This window comes from Hypanus sabinus, chromosome X1 (assembly GCF_030144855.1).
Source record: "Hypanus sabinus isolate sHypSab1 chromosome X1, sHypSab1.hap1, whole genome shotgun sequence".
In the NCBI taxonomy this organism is placed as follows: domain Eukaryota; kingdom Metazoa; phylum Chordata; class Chondrichthyes; order Myliobatiformes; family Dasyatidae; genus Hypanus; species Hypanus sabinus.
In genome coordinates, this window is record NC_082738.1 from 32922215 (window position 1) to 32936665 (window position 14451).

At 55.6% G+C, this 14451-nt stretch overlaps 1 protein-coding gene across 7 annotated transcripts in view; it reads right to left on the reverse strand.

Annotated features, from left to right (window-relative positions):
• arhgap9 (Rho GTPase activating protein 9) overlaps positions 1-14451 on the reverse strand; it is a 264445-nt gene that overhangs the window by 187879 nt on the left and 62115 nt on the right. For all 7 annotated transcript variants that reach the window (XM_059956259.1, XM_059956258.1, XM_059956256.1 and 4 more), the window contains one exon: positions 855-916. In XM_059956259.1, the coding sequence (XP_059812242.1) occupies positions 855-916 (62 nt within the window). The remainder of the gene's footprint in view (positions 1-854; positions 917-14451) is intronic.

The window sequence follows — 14451 nt, forward strand, 5'->3', positions numbered from 1 at the left end:
TCCCTCCTCACCGCCCCTCCCACAGCACGGCGCACCCTCCTCACCACCCCTCCCACAGCATGATGATCCCTCCTCACCGCCCCCACAGCACGGCGCTCCCTCCTCACCACCCCTCCCACAGCGTGATGCTCCCTCCTCACCGCCCCTCCCACAGCACCGCGTTCCCTTCTCACCGCTCCTCCCACTGCATGATGCTCCCTCCTCACCGCCCCTCCCACAGCACGGCGCTCCCTCCTCACCACCCCTCCCACAGCGGGGCGCTCCCCCTCACCGCCCCTCCCACAGCACGGCGCACCCTCCTCACCGCCCCCCCACAGCACCGCGTTCCCTTCTCACCGCTCCTCCCACTGCATGATGCTCCCTCCTCACCGCCCCTCCCACAGCACGGCGCTCCCTCCTCACCACCCCTCCCACAGCGGGGCGCTCCCCCTCACCGCCCCTCCCACAGCACGGCGCACCCTCCTCACCGCCCCCCCACAGCACCGCGTTCCCTTCTCACCGCTCCTCCCACTGCATGATGCTCTCTCCTCACTGCCCCTCCCACAGCACGGCGCTCCCTCATCACCGCCCCTCCCACAGCACGGCGCTCCCTCCTCACTGACCCTCCAACAGCGGGGCGCTCCCTCTTCAACCACCCCTCCCACAGAACGGCACTCCCTCCACACCGCCCCTCCCACAGCACGGCGCTCCCTCCTCACCGCCCCTCCCACAGCACAGCACTCCCTCCTCACCGCCCCTCCCACAGCACGGCGCTCACTCCTCACCGCCCCTCCCTCAGCACGGCGCTCCCCCTCACCGTCCCTCCCACAGCACGGCACTCCCTCCTTACCGCACCATAACCCCAGCTCACTTACTTCAGCTTCCTCCCACCTTCTGCGATCTTCGTCTTCTTTAGAGGTCCTGCTTTCTCCAGCATCTTCAAAATGATCAAAGGCTCAGTTACAATCACCATCCACTTCTCAAAGAAATACTGTTAATTTAGTCAGATATGGTGGGAGCTTCTCACACTGTATGACCCGTGAAATGACACCATTCAGCGCACCACAGTGCAGCTCATTCTCCCCCATCCCATTGGACATTTTCCAATGTCAGACAGAGAGTGAATCTCCCTCCACACCGTCACATCACTCACTCCCGGGGTCGGACACAGAGTGAATATCCCTCCACACTCTCCCATCACACACTCCCAGGGTCAGACACAGAGTGAATCTCTTTCCACACCATCCCATCACTAACTCTCAGGGTCAGACACAGAGTGAATCTCTTTCCACACCATCCCATCACACTCTCCCAGGGACAGGCACAAAGTGAATCTCCCTCCACGCTCTCCCATCACACACTCCCAGGGTCAGACACACCGTGAATCTCCCTCCACACTCTCATCCCACACTCCCAGGGTCAGATACAGAGTGAATCTCCCTCCACACCGTCCCATCATACTCTCCCAGAGTCAGACACAGAGTGAATCTCCTTCCACACTGTCCCATCACACACTCCCAGGGTCAGACACAGAGTAAATCTCCCTCCACACTGTCCGATCACACACTCCCGGTGTCAGACACAGACTGAATCTCCCTCCAACCAGTCCCATCACACACAGAGTGAATCTCCCTCCAAACTCTCCCATCACACTCCAAGGGTCCGACACAGAGTGAATCTCCCTCCACATCGTCCCATCATACTCTCCCAGAGACAGACACAGAGTGAATCTCCTTCCACACCGTCCCATCACAATCTCCCAGGGTCAGACACAGAGTGAATCTCCTTCCGCACCATCCCATCACACTCTCCCAGGGTCAGACACACAGTGAATGTCCCTCCACACTCTCCCATCACACACTCCCAGCGTCAGACACACCGTGAATCTCCTACCACACCATCCCATCACACTCTCCCAGGGTCAGACACAGTGAATCTCCCTCCACAATGTCCCATCACACAAGCCCAGGGTCAGACACAGAGTCAATCTCCGTCCACACTCTCCCATCACAAACTCCCAGGGACAGACACAGAATGAATCTCCCTGCACTCCGTCCCATCACACATTCCCGGGGTCAGACACAGAGTGACTCTCCCTCGAAAGTGTCCTATCACACACTCCCAGGGTCAGACACAGAGTGAATCTCCCTCCACACCGTCCCATCACACTCTCCCCGGGTCAGACAAAGTGTGAAACTCCCTCCACACTGTCCAATCACACACTCCCAGGGTCAGACACAGAGTAAATCTCTCTCCACACCGTGCCATCACACTCTCCCAGGGTCAGACACAGAGTGAATCTCCCTCCACACCGTCCCATCACACACTCCCAGGTTCAGACACAGAGTGAATCTCCCTCCACATTGTCCAATCACACACTCCCGGGGTCAGACACAGACTGAATCTCCCTCCACACAGTCCCATCACACACAGAGTGAATCTCCCTCCACACCGTCCCATCACACACTCCCAGGGTCAGACACAGAGTGAATCTCCCTCCACACCTTCTCATCACACACTCCCGGGGTCAAACACAGAGTGAATCTCCCTCCACACAGTCCCATCACACACTCCCAAGGTCAGAGACAGAGTGAATGTCCCACCACACCGTGACATCACTCACTCCCAGGGTCAGACACAGAGTGAATCTCCCTCCACACCATCACATCACACACTCCCATGGTCAGACACAGAGTGAATCTCCCTCCACACCCTCCCATCATACTCTCCCAGAGTCAGACACAGAGTGAATCTCCTTCCACACCGTCCCATCACAATATCCCAGGGTCAGACACAGAGTGAATCTCCCTCCACACCGTCCCATCTCAATCTCCAAGGGTCAGACACAGAGTGAATCTCCCTCCACACTGTCCCATCACACACTGCCAGGGTCAGACACAGAGTGAATCTCCCTCCACACTGTCACATCTCACACTCCCGGGATCAGACACACAGTCAATCTCCCTCCACACCTTCTCATCACACACTCCCGGGGTCAGACACAGAGTGAATCTACCTCCACAATATCCCATCACACAATCCCAGGGTCAGACTCAGAGTGAATCTCCCTCCACACCGTCCCATCTCAATCTGCCAGGGTCAGACACAAAGTGAATCTCCCTCCACACCATCCCATCACACACTCCCAGGATCAGACACAGAGTGAATCTCCCTCCACAATGTCCCATCACACACTGCCAGGGTCAGACACAGAGTGAATCTCCCTCCACACTGTCCCATCACACACTGCCAGGGTCAGACTCAGAGTGAATCTCCCTCCACACTGTCACATCTCACACTCCCAGGGTCAGACACAGAGTGAATCACCCTCCACACCTTCTCATCACACAATCCCGGGGTCAGACACAGAGTGAATCTCCTTCCGCACCGTCCCATCACACTCTCCCAGGGTCAGACACAAAGTGAATCTCCCTCCGCACTGTCCCATCACACAATCTCAGGGTCAGACACAGAGTGAATCTCCCTCCACAATGTCCCATCACACTCAGCCCGGGTCAGACACAGAGTGAATCTCCCTCCACACTGTCCCATCACACACTGCCAGGGTCAGGCACAGAGTCAATCTCCCTCCACTCCGTCCCATCACACACTCCCAGGTTCAGACACAGAGTGAATCTCCCTCCACATTGTCCAATCACACACTCCCGGGGTCAGACACAGACTGAATCTCCCTCCACACAGTCCCATCACACACAGAGTGAATCTCCCTCTACACTCTCCCATCACACACTCCCAGGGTCAGACACAGAGTGAATCTCCTTCCACACTCTCCCATCACACTCTCCCAGGGTCAGACACAAAGTGAATCTCCCTCCACACTCTCATCACACACTCTCGGGGTCAGACACAGAGTGAATCTCCCTCCACACCGTCCCATCACACACTCCCAGCGTCAGACACAGAGTGAATCTCCCTCCACACTCTCCCAACACACATTCCCGGGGTCAGACACAGAGTGAATCTCCCTCCACACTCTCCCATCACACACTCCCAGGGTCAGACAGAGTGAATCTCCCTCCACACCGTCCCATCTTAATCTCCCAGGGTCAGACACACAGTGAATCTCCCTCCACACTCTCCCATCGCAAACTCCCAGCGTCAGACACAGAGTGAATCTCCTACCACACCATCCCATCACACACTGCCAGGGTCAGACACAGAGTGAATCTCCATCCACACTGTCCCATTACACACTGCCAGGGTCAGACACAGAGTGAATCTCCCTCCACACTGTCACATCTCACACTCCCGGGATCAGACAACAGTCAATCTCCCTCCACACCTTCTCATCACACACTCCCGGGGTCAGACACAGAGTGAATCTCCCTCCAGACCGTCTCATCACTCACTCCCGGGGTCAGAAACAGAGTGAATCTCCTTCCACACTGTCCCATCACAGACTCCCGGGGACAGTCACAGAGTGAATCTCCCTCCAGACTGTCCCATCACACACTCCCAGGGTCAGACACAGAGTGAATTTCCCTCGACCCCATCCCATCACACACTCCCAGGGTCAGACTCAGAGAGAAGCTCACTCCGCACCGTCCCATCACTCACTCCCGGGGTCAGTGACAGACGGAATCTACGTGCAACCATCCCAACACACACTCCCGGCGTCAGACACAGAGTGAATCTCCCTCCACACTGTCCCATCACACACTCCCATGGTCAGACACAGATTGAATCTCCCTCCACATCATCCCATCACACACTCCCAGGATCAGACACAGAGTGAATCTCCCTCCACAATGTCCCATCACACACTGCCAGGGTCAGACACAGAGTGAATCTCCCTCCACACTGTCCCATTACACACTGCCAGGGTCAGACACAGAGTGAATCTCCCTCCACACTGTCACATCTCACACTCCCGGGATCAGACAACAGTCAATCTCCCTCCACACCTTCTCATCACACACTCCCGGGGTCAGACACAGAGTGAATCTCCCTCCAGACCGTCTCATCACTCACTCCCGGGGTCAGAAACAGAGTGAATCTCCCTCCACACTGTCCCATCACACACTCCCAGGGTCAGACACAGAGTGAATCTCCCTCCACACTCTCCCATCACACTCTCCCGGGGTCAGACAGAGAGTGAATCTCCCTCCACTCTGTCCCATCACACAATCCCAGGGTCAGTCACAGAGTGAATCTCCCACCACACTCTCCCATCACACACTCCCGGGGTCAGACACAGAGTGAATCTCCCTCCACACACTCCCATCACACACTCCAGGGTTCAGACACAGAGAGAATCTCCCTCCACACCGTCCCATCACACACTCCCAGGGTTAGGGACAGAGTGAATTTCCCTCCACACCTTCCCATCACACACTCCCGGGGTCAGACACAGAGTAAATCTCCCTCCAGACTGTCCCATCACACACTCCCAGGGTTAGACACAGAGTCAATCTCCCTCCACACCGTCCCATCACACACTCCCAGGGTCAGACACAGAGTGAATTTCCCTCGACCCCATCCCATCACACACTCCCATGGTCAGACTCAGAGAGAAGCTCACTCCGCACCGTCCCATCACACACTCCCAGCGTCAGACACAGAGTGAATCTCCCTCCACACTCTCCCATCACAAACTCCCAGGGTCATACACAGAGTGAATCTCCCTGCACCCCGTCCCATCACACATTCCCGGGGTCAGACACAGATTGAATCTCCCTTAACACTGTCCCATCACACACTCCCAGGGTCAGACAGAGTGAATCTCCCTGCACCCCGTCCCATCAGACATTCGCGGGGTCAGACACAGAGTGAATCTCCCTCGACACTGTCCCATCACACACTCCCAGGGTCAGACACAATGTGAATCTCCCTCCACACTCTCATCACACACTCCCAGGGTCAGACACACAGTGAATCTCCATCCACACTGTCCCATCACACACTCTCAGGGTCAGGCACAGAGTGAATCTCCCTCCACACTCTCCCAACACACATTCCCGGGGTCAGACACAGAGTGAATCTCCTTCCACACTCTCCCATCACACTCTCCCAGGGTCAGACACAAAGTGAATCTCCCTCCACACTCTCATCACACACTCTCGGGGTCAGACACAGAGTGAATCTCCCTCCACACCGTCCCATCACACACTCCCAGGGTCAGACACAATGTGAATCTCCCTCCACACTCTCATCACACACTCCCAGGGTCAGACACACAGTGAATCTCCATCCACACTGTCCCATCACACACTCTCAGGGTCAGGCACAGAGTGAATCTCCCTCCACACTCTCCCAACACACATTCCCGGGGTCAGACACAGAGTGAATCTCCCTCCACACTCTCCCATCACACACTCCCAGGGTCAGACAGAGTGAATCTCCCTCCACACCGTCCCATCTTAATCTCCCAGGGTCAGACACACAGTGAATCTCCCTCCACACTCTCCCATCGCAAACTCCCAGCGTCAGACACAGAGTGAATCTCCTTCCACACTGTCCCATCACACTCTCCCAGGGTCAGACACAAAGTGAATCTCCCTCCACACTGTCCCATCACACAATCTCAGGGTCAGACACAGAGTGAATCTCCCTCCACAGTCTCCCATCACACACTCCCAGGGTCAGACACACCGTGAATCTCCCTCCACACTCTCATCACACACTCCCAGGGTCAGACACAGAGTGAGTCTCCCTCCAAACCGTCCCATCATACTCTCCCAGAGTCAGACACGGAGTGAATCTCCTTCCACACCGTCCCATCACACTCTCCCAGGGTCAGACACAAAGTGAATCTCCCTCCACACTGTCCCATCACACACTCTCGTAGTCAAACACAGAGTGAATCTCCCTCCACACTGTCCAATCACACACTGCCTGGGTCAGAGAGAGAGAGTGAATCTCTCTCCACACACTCCCAGGGTTAGACACAGAGTGAATCTCCCTCCACACTGTCCCATCACACACTCCCAGGGTTAGACACAGAGTGAATCTCCCTCCACACCGTCGCATCACACAATCCCAGGGTCAGTCACAGAGTGAATCTCCCTCCACACTCTCCCATCACACACTCCCGGGGTCAGACACAGAGTAAATCTCCCTCCAGACTGTCCCATCACACACTCCCAGGGTTAGACACAGAGTCAATCTCCCTCCACACCGTCCCATCACACACTCCCGGGGTCAGACACAAAGTGAATCTCCCTCCACACTGTCCAATCACACACTCCCAGGGTCAGACACAGAGTGAATCTCCCTCCACCCCATCCCATCAGACACTCCCAGGGTAAGACACAGAGTAAATCTCCCTCCACACCGTCCCATCACACACTACCGGGGTCAGACACAAAGTGAATCTCCCTGCACACTGTCCCATCTCACACTCCCAGGGACAGACACAGAGTGAATCTCCCTCCACACTGTCCCATCACACACTCCCAGGGTCAGACACAGGGTGAATCTCCCTCCACATCGTCCCATCACACACTCCCAGGGACAGACACAGAGTAAATCTCCCTCCACACTGTCCCATCACACACTCCCGGGGTCAGACACAGAGTCAATCTCCCTCCACTCCGTGCCATCACTCTCTCCCAGGGTCAGACACAGTGAATCTCCCTCCACAATGTCCCATCACACAAGCCCAGGGTCAGACACAGAGTGAATCTCCCTCCACACCGTCCCATCATCCTCTCCCAGAGTCAGACACAGAGTGAATCTCCTTCCACACCGTCCCATCTCAATCTCCCAGGGTCAGACACAAAGTGAATCTCCCTCCACACCGTCCCATCACACACTCCCAGGATCAGACACAGAGTGAATCTCCCTCCACACTGACCCATCACACACTGCCAGGGTCAGACACAGAGTGAATCTCCCTCCACACTGTTCAATCACACACTGCCAGGGTCAGACACAGAGTGAATCTCCCTCCACACTGTTCAATCACACACTCCCGGGATCAGACACACAGTCAATCTCCCTCCACACCTTCTCATCACACACTCCCGGGGTCAGACACAGAGTGAATCTCCCTCCACACAGTCCCATCACACACTCCCAGGGTCAGACACAGTGAATCTCCCTCCTCAATGTCCCATCACACAATCCCAGGTTCAGACTCAGAGTGAATCTCCCTCCACACCGTCCCATCTCAATCTCCCAGGGTCAGACACAAAGTGAATCTCCCTCCACATCATCCCATCACACACTCCCAGGATCAGACACAGAGTGAATCTCCCTCCACAATGTCCCATCACACACTGCCAGGGTCAGACACAGAGTGAATCTCCCTCCACACTGTCCCATTACACACTGCCAGGGTCAGACACAGAGTGAATCTCCCTCCACACTGTCACATCTCACACTCCCGGGATCAGACAACAGTCAATCTCCCTCCACACCTTCTCATCACACACTCCCGGGGTCAGACACAGAGTGAATCTCCCTCCAGACCGTCTCATCACTCACTCCCGGGGTCAGAAACAGAGTGAATCTCCTTCCACACTGTCCCATCACAGACTCCCGGGGACAGTCACAGAGTGAATCTCCCTCCAGACTGTCCCATCACACACTCCCAGGGTCAGACACAGAGTGGATTTCCCCTCGACCCCATCCCATCACACACTCCCAGGGTCAGACTCAGAGAGAAGCTCACTCCGCACCGTCCCATCACTCACTCCCGGGGTCAGTGACAGACGGAATCTACGTGCAACCATCCCAACACACACTCCCGGCGTCAGACACAGAGTGAATCTCCCTCCACACTGTCCCATCACACACTCCCATGGTCAGACACAGAGTGAATCTCCCTCCACACCGTCCCATCACACACTCCCGGGGTCAGACACAAAGTGAATCTCCCTCACACTGTCCCATCTCACACTCCCAGGGACAGACACAGAGTGAATCTCCCCCGACACTGTCCCATCACACACTCCCAGGGTCAGACACAGAGTGAGTCTCCCTCCACATCATCCCATCACACACTCACAGGGAAAGACACAGAGTAAATCTCCCTCCACACCGTCCCATCACACACTCCCGGGGTCAGACACAGAATGAATCACTCTCCACACTGTCCCATCACACACTCCCAGGGTTAGACACAGAGTGAATCTCCCTGCAGACACTCCCATCACAAACTCCCAGGGTCAGACACAGAGTGAATCTCCCTCCACACTGTCCCATCACACACTCCCAGGGTCAGACACAGAGTGAATCTCCCTCCACACTCTCCCATCACACTCTCCCGGGGTCAGACAGAGAGTGAATCTCCCTCCACTCTGTCCCATCACACAATCCCAGGGTCAGTCACAGAGTGAATCTCCCACCACACTCTCCCATCACACACTCCCGGGGTCAGACACAGAGTGAATCTCCCTCCACACACTCCCATCACACACTCCAGGGTTCAGACACAGAGAGAATCTCCCTCCACACCGTCCCATCACACACTCCCAGGGTTAGGGACAGAGTGAATCTCCCTCCACACCTTCCCATCACACACTCCCGGGGTCAGACACAGAGTAAATCTCCCTCCACACCGTCCCATCACACACTCCCAGGATCAGACACAGAGTGAATCTCCCTCCACACTGACCCATCACACACTGCCAGGGTCAGACACAGAGTGAATCTCCCTCCACACTGTTCAATCACACACTGCCAGGGTCAGACACAGAGTGAATCTCCCTCCACACTGTTCAATCACACACTCCCGGGATCAGACACACAGTCAATCTCCCTCCACACCTTCTCATCACACACTCCCGGGGTCAGACACAGAGTGAATCTCCCTCCACACAGTCCCATCACACACTCCCAGGGTCAGACACAGTGAATCTCCCTCCTCAATGTCCCATCACACAATCCCAGGTTCAGACTCAGAGTGAATCTCCCTCCACACCGTCCCATCTCAATCTCCCAGGGTCAGACACAAAGTGAATCTCCCTCCACATCATCCCATCACACACTCCCAGGATCAGACACAGAGTGAATCTCCCTCCACAATGTCCCATCACACACTGCCAGGGTCAGACACAGAGTGAATCTCCCTCCACACTGTCCCATTACACACTGCCAGGGTCAGACACAGAGTGAATCTCCCTCCACACTGTCACATCTCACACTCCCGGGATCAGACAACAGTCAATCTCCCTCCACACCTTCTCATCACACACTCCCGGGGTCAGACACAGAGTGAATCTCCCTCCAGACCGTCTCATCACTCACTCCCGGGGTCAGAAACAGAGTGAATCTCCTTCCACACTGTCCCATCACAGACTCCCGGGGACAGTCACAGAGTGAATCTCCCTCCAGACTGTCCCATCACACACTCCCAGGGTCAGACACAGAGTGAATTTCCCTCGACCCCATCCCATCACACACTCCCAGGGTCAGACTCAGAGAGAAGCTCACTCCGCACCGTCCCATCACTCACTCCCGGGGTCAGTGACAGACGGAATCTACGTGCAACCATCCCAACACACACTCCCGGCGTCAGACACAGAGTGAATCTCCCTCCACACTGTCCCATCACACACTCCCATGGTCAGACACAGAGTGAATCTCCCTCCACACCGTCCCATCACACACTCCCGGGGTCAGACACAAAGTGAATCTCCCTCACACTGTCCCATCTCACACTCCCAGGGACAGACACAGAGTGAATCTCCCCCGACACTGTCCCATCACACACTCCCAGGGTCAGACACAGAGTGAATCTCCCTCCACATCATCCCATCACACACTCACAGGGAAAGACACAGAGTAAATCTCCCTCCACACCGTCCCATCACACACTCCCGGGGTCAGACACAGAATGAATCACTCTCCACACTGTCCCATCACACACTCCCAGGGTTAGACACAGAGTGAATCTCCCTGCAGACACTCCCATCACAAACTCCCAGGGTCAGACACAGAGTGAATCTCCCTCCACACTGTCCCATCACACACTCCCAGGGTCAGACACAGAGTGAATCTCCCTCCACACTCTCCCATCACACTCTCCCGGGGTCAGACAGAGAGTGAATCTCCCTCCACTCTGTCCCATCACACAATCCCAGGGTCAGTCACAGAGTGAATCTCCCACCACACTGTCCCATCACACACTCCCAGGGTCAGACACAGAGTGAATCTCCCTCCACACTCTCCCATCACACTCTCCCGGGGTCAGACAGAGAGTGAATCTCCCTCCACTCTGTCCCATCACACAATCCCAGGGTCAGTCACAGAGTGAATCTCCCACCACACTCTCCCATCACACACTCCCGGGGTCAGACACAGAGTGAATCTCCCTCCACACACTCCCATCACACACTCCAGGGTTCAGACACAGAGAGAATCTCCCTCCACACCGTCCCATCACACACTCCCAGGGTTAGGGACAGAGTGAATCTCCCTCCACACCTTCCCATCACACACTCCCGGGGTCAGACACAGAGTAAATCTCCCTCCACACCGTCCCATCACACACTCCCAGGATCAGACACAGAGTGAATCTCCCTCCACACTGACCCATCACACACTGCCAGGGTCAGACACAGAGTGAATCTCCCTCCACACTGTTCAATCACACACTGCCAGGGTCAGACACAGAGTGAATCTCCCTCCACACTGTTCAATCACACACTCCCGGGATCAGACACACAGTCAATCTCCCTCCACACCTTCTCATCACACACTCCCGGGGTCAGACACAGAGTGAATCTCCCTCCACACAGTCCCATCACACACTCCCAGGGTCAGACACAGTGAATCTCCCTCCTCAATGTCCCATCACACAATCCCAGGTTCAGACTCAGAGTGAATCTCCCTCCACACCGTCCCATCTCAATCTCCCAGGGTCAGACACAAAGTGAATCTCCCTCCACATCATCCCATCACACACTCCCAGGATCAGACACAGAGTGAATCTCCCTCCACAATGTCCCATCACACACTGCCAGGGTCAGACACAGAGTGAATCTCCCTCCACACTGTCCCATTACACACTGCCAGGGTCAGACACAGAGTGAATCTCCCTCCACACTGTCACATCTCACACTCCCGGGATCAGACAACAGTCAATCTCCCTCCACACCTTCTCATCACACACTCCCGGGGTCAGACACAGAGTGAATCTCCCTCCAGACCGTCTCATCACTCACTCCCGGGGTCAGAAACAGAGTGAATCTCCTTCCACACTGTCCCATCACAGACTCCCGGGGACAGTCACAGAGTGAATCTCCCTCCAGACTGTCCCATCACACACTCCCAGGGTCAGACACAGAGTGAATTTCCCTCGACCCCATCCCATCACACACTCCCAGGGTCAGACTCAGAGAGAAGCTCACTCCGCACCGTCCCATCACTCACTCCCGGGGTCAGTGACAGACGGAATCTACGTGCAACCATCCCAACACACACTCCCGGCGTCAGACACAGAGTGAATCTCCCTCCACACTGTCCCATCACACACTCCCATGGTCAGACACAGAGTGAATCTCCCTCCACACCGTCCCATCACACACTCCCGGGGTCAGACACAAAGTGAATCTCCCTCACACTGTCCCATCTCACACTCCCAGGGACAGACACAGAGTGAATCTCCCCCGACACTGTCCCATCACACACTCCCAGGGTCAGACACAGAGTGAATCTCCCTCCACATCATCCCATCACACACTCACAGGGAAAGACACAGAGTAAATCTCCCTCCACACCGTCCCATCACACACTCCCGGGGTCAGACACAGAATGAATCACTCTCCACACTGTCCCATCACACACTCCCAGGGTTAGACACAGAGTGAATCTCCCTGCAGACACTCCCATCACAAACTCCCAGGGTCAGACACAGAGTGAATCTCCCTCCACACTGTCCCATCACACACTCCCAGGGTCAGACACAGAGTGAATCTCCCTCCACACTCTCCCATCACACTCTCCCGGGGTCAGACAGAGAGTGAATCTCCCTCCACTCTGTCCCATCACACAATCCCAGGGTCAGTCACAGAGTGAATCTCCCACCACACTCTCCCATCACACACTCCCGGGGTCAGACACAGAGTGAATCTCCCTCCACACACTCCCATCACACACTCCAGGGTTCAGACACAGAGAGAATCTCCCTCCACACCGTCCCATCACACACTCCCAGGGTTAGGGACAGAGTGAATCTCCCTCCACACCTTCCCATCACACACTCCCGGGGTCAGACACAGAGTAAATCTCCCTCCAGACTGTCCCATCACACACTCCCAGGGTTAGACACAGAGTCAATCTCCCTCCACACCGTCCCATCACACACTCCCAGGGTCAGACACAGAGTGAATTTCCCTCGACCCCATCCCATCACACACTCCCATGGTCAGACTCAGAGAGAAGCTCACTCCGCACCGTCCCATCACACACTCCCAGCGTCAGACACAGAGTGAATCTCCCTCCACACTCTCCCATCACAAACTCCCAGGGTCATACACAGAGTGAATCTCCCTGCACCCCGTCCCATCACACATTCCCGGGGTCAGACACAGATTGAATCTCCCTTAACACTGTCCCATCACACACTCCCAGGGTCAGACAGAGTGAATCTCCCTGCACCCCGTCCCATCAGACATTCGCGGGGTCAGACACAGTGTGAATCTCCCTCGACACTGTCCCATCACACACTCCCAGGGTCAGACACAATGTGAATCTCCCTCCACACTCTCATCACACACTCCCAGGGTCAGACACACAGTGAATCTCCATCCACACTGTCCCATCACACACTCTCAGGGTCAGGCACAGAGTGAATCTCCCTCCACACCGTCCCATCTTAATCTCCCAGGGTCAGACACAGAGTGAATCTCCCTCCACAGTCTCCCATCACACACTTCCAGGGTCAGACACACCGTGAATCTCCCTCCACACTCTCATCACACACTCCCAGGGTCAGACACAGAGTGAATCTCCCTCCAAACCGTCTCATTATACTCTCCCAGAGTCAGACACGGAGTGAATCTCCTTCCACACCGTCCCATCACACTCTCCCAGGGTCAGACACAAAGTGAATCTCCCTCCACACTGTCCCATCACACACTCTCGGGGTCAAACACAGAGTGAATCTCCCTCCACACTCTCCCATCACACACTCCCAGGGTCAGACACAGAGTGAATCTCCTTCCACACTCTCCCATCACACTCTCCCAGGGTCAGACACAAAGTGAATCTCCCTCCACACTCACATCACACACTCTCGGGGTCAGACACAGAGTGAATCTCCCTCCACACCGTCCCATCACACACTCCCGGGGTCAGACACAAAGTGAATCTCCCTCACACTGTCCCATCTCACACTCCCAGGGACAGACACAGAGTGAATCTCCCCCGACACTGTCCCATCACACACTCCCAGGGTCAGACACAGAGTGAATCTCCCTCCACATCATCCCATCACACACTCACAGGGAAAGACACAGAGTAAATCTCCCTCCACACCGTCCCATCACACTCTCCCAGGGTCAG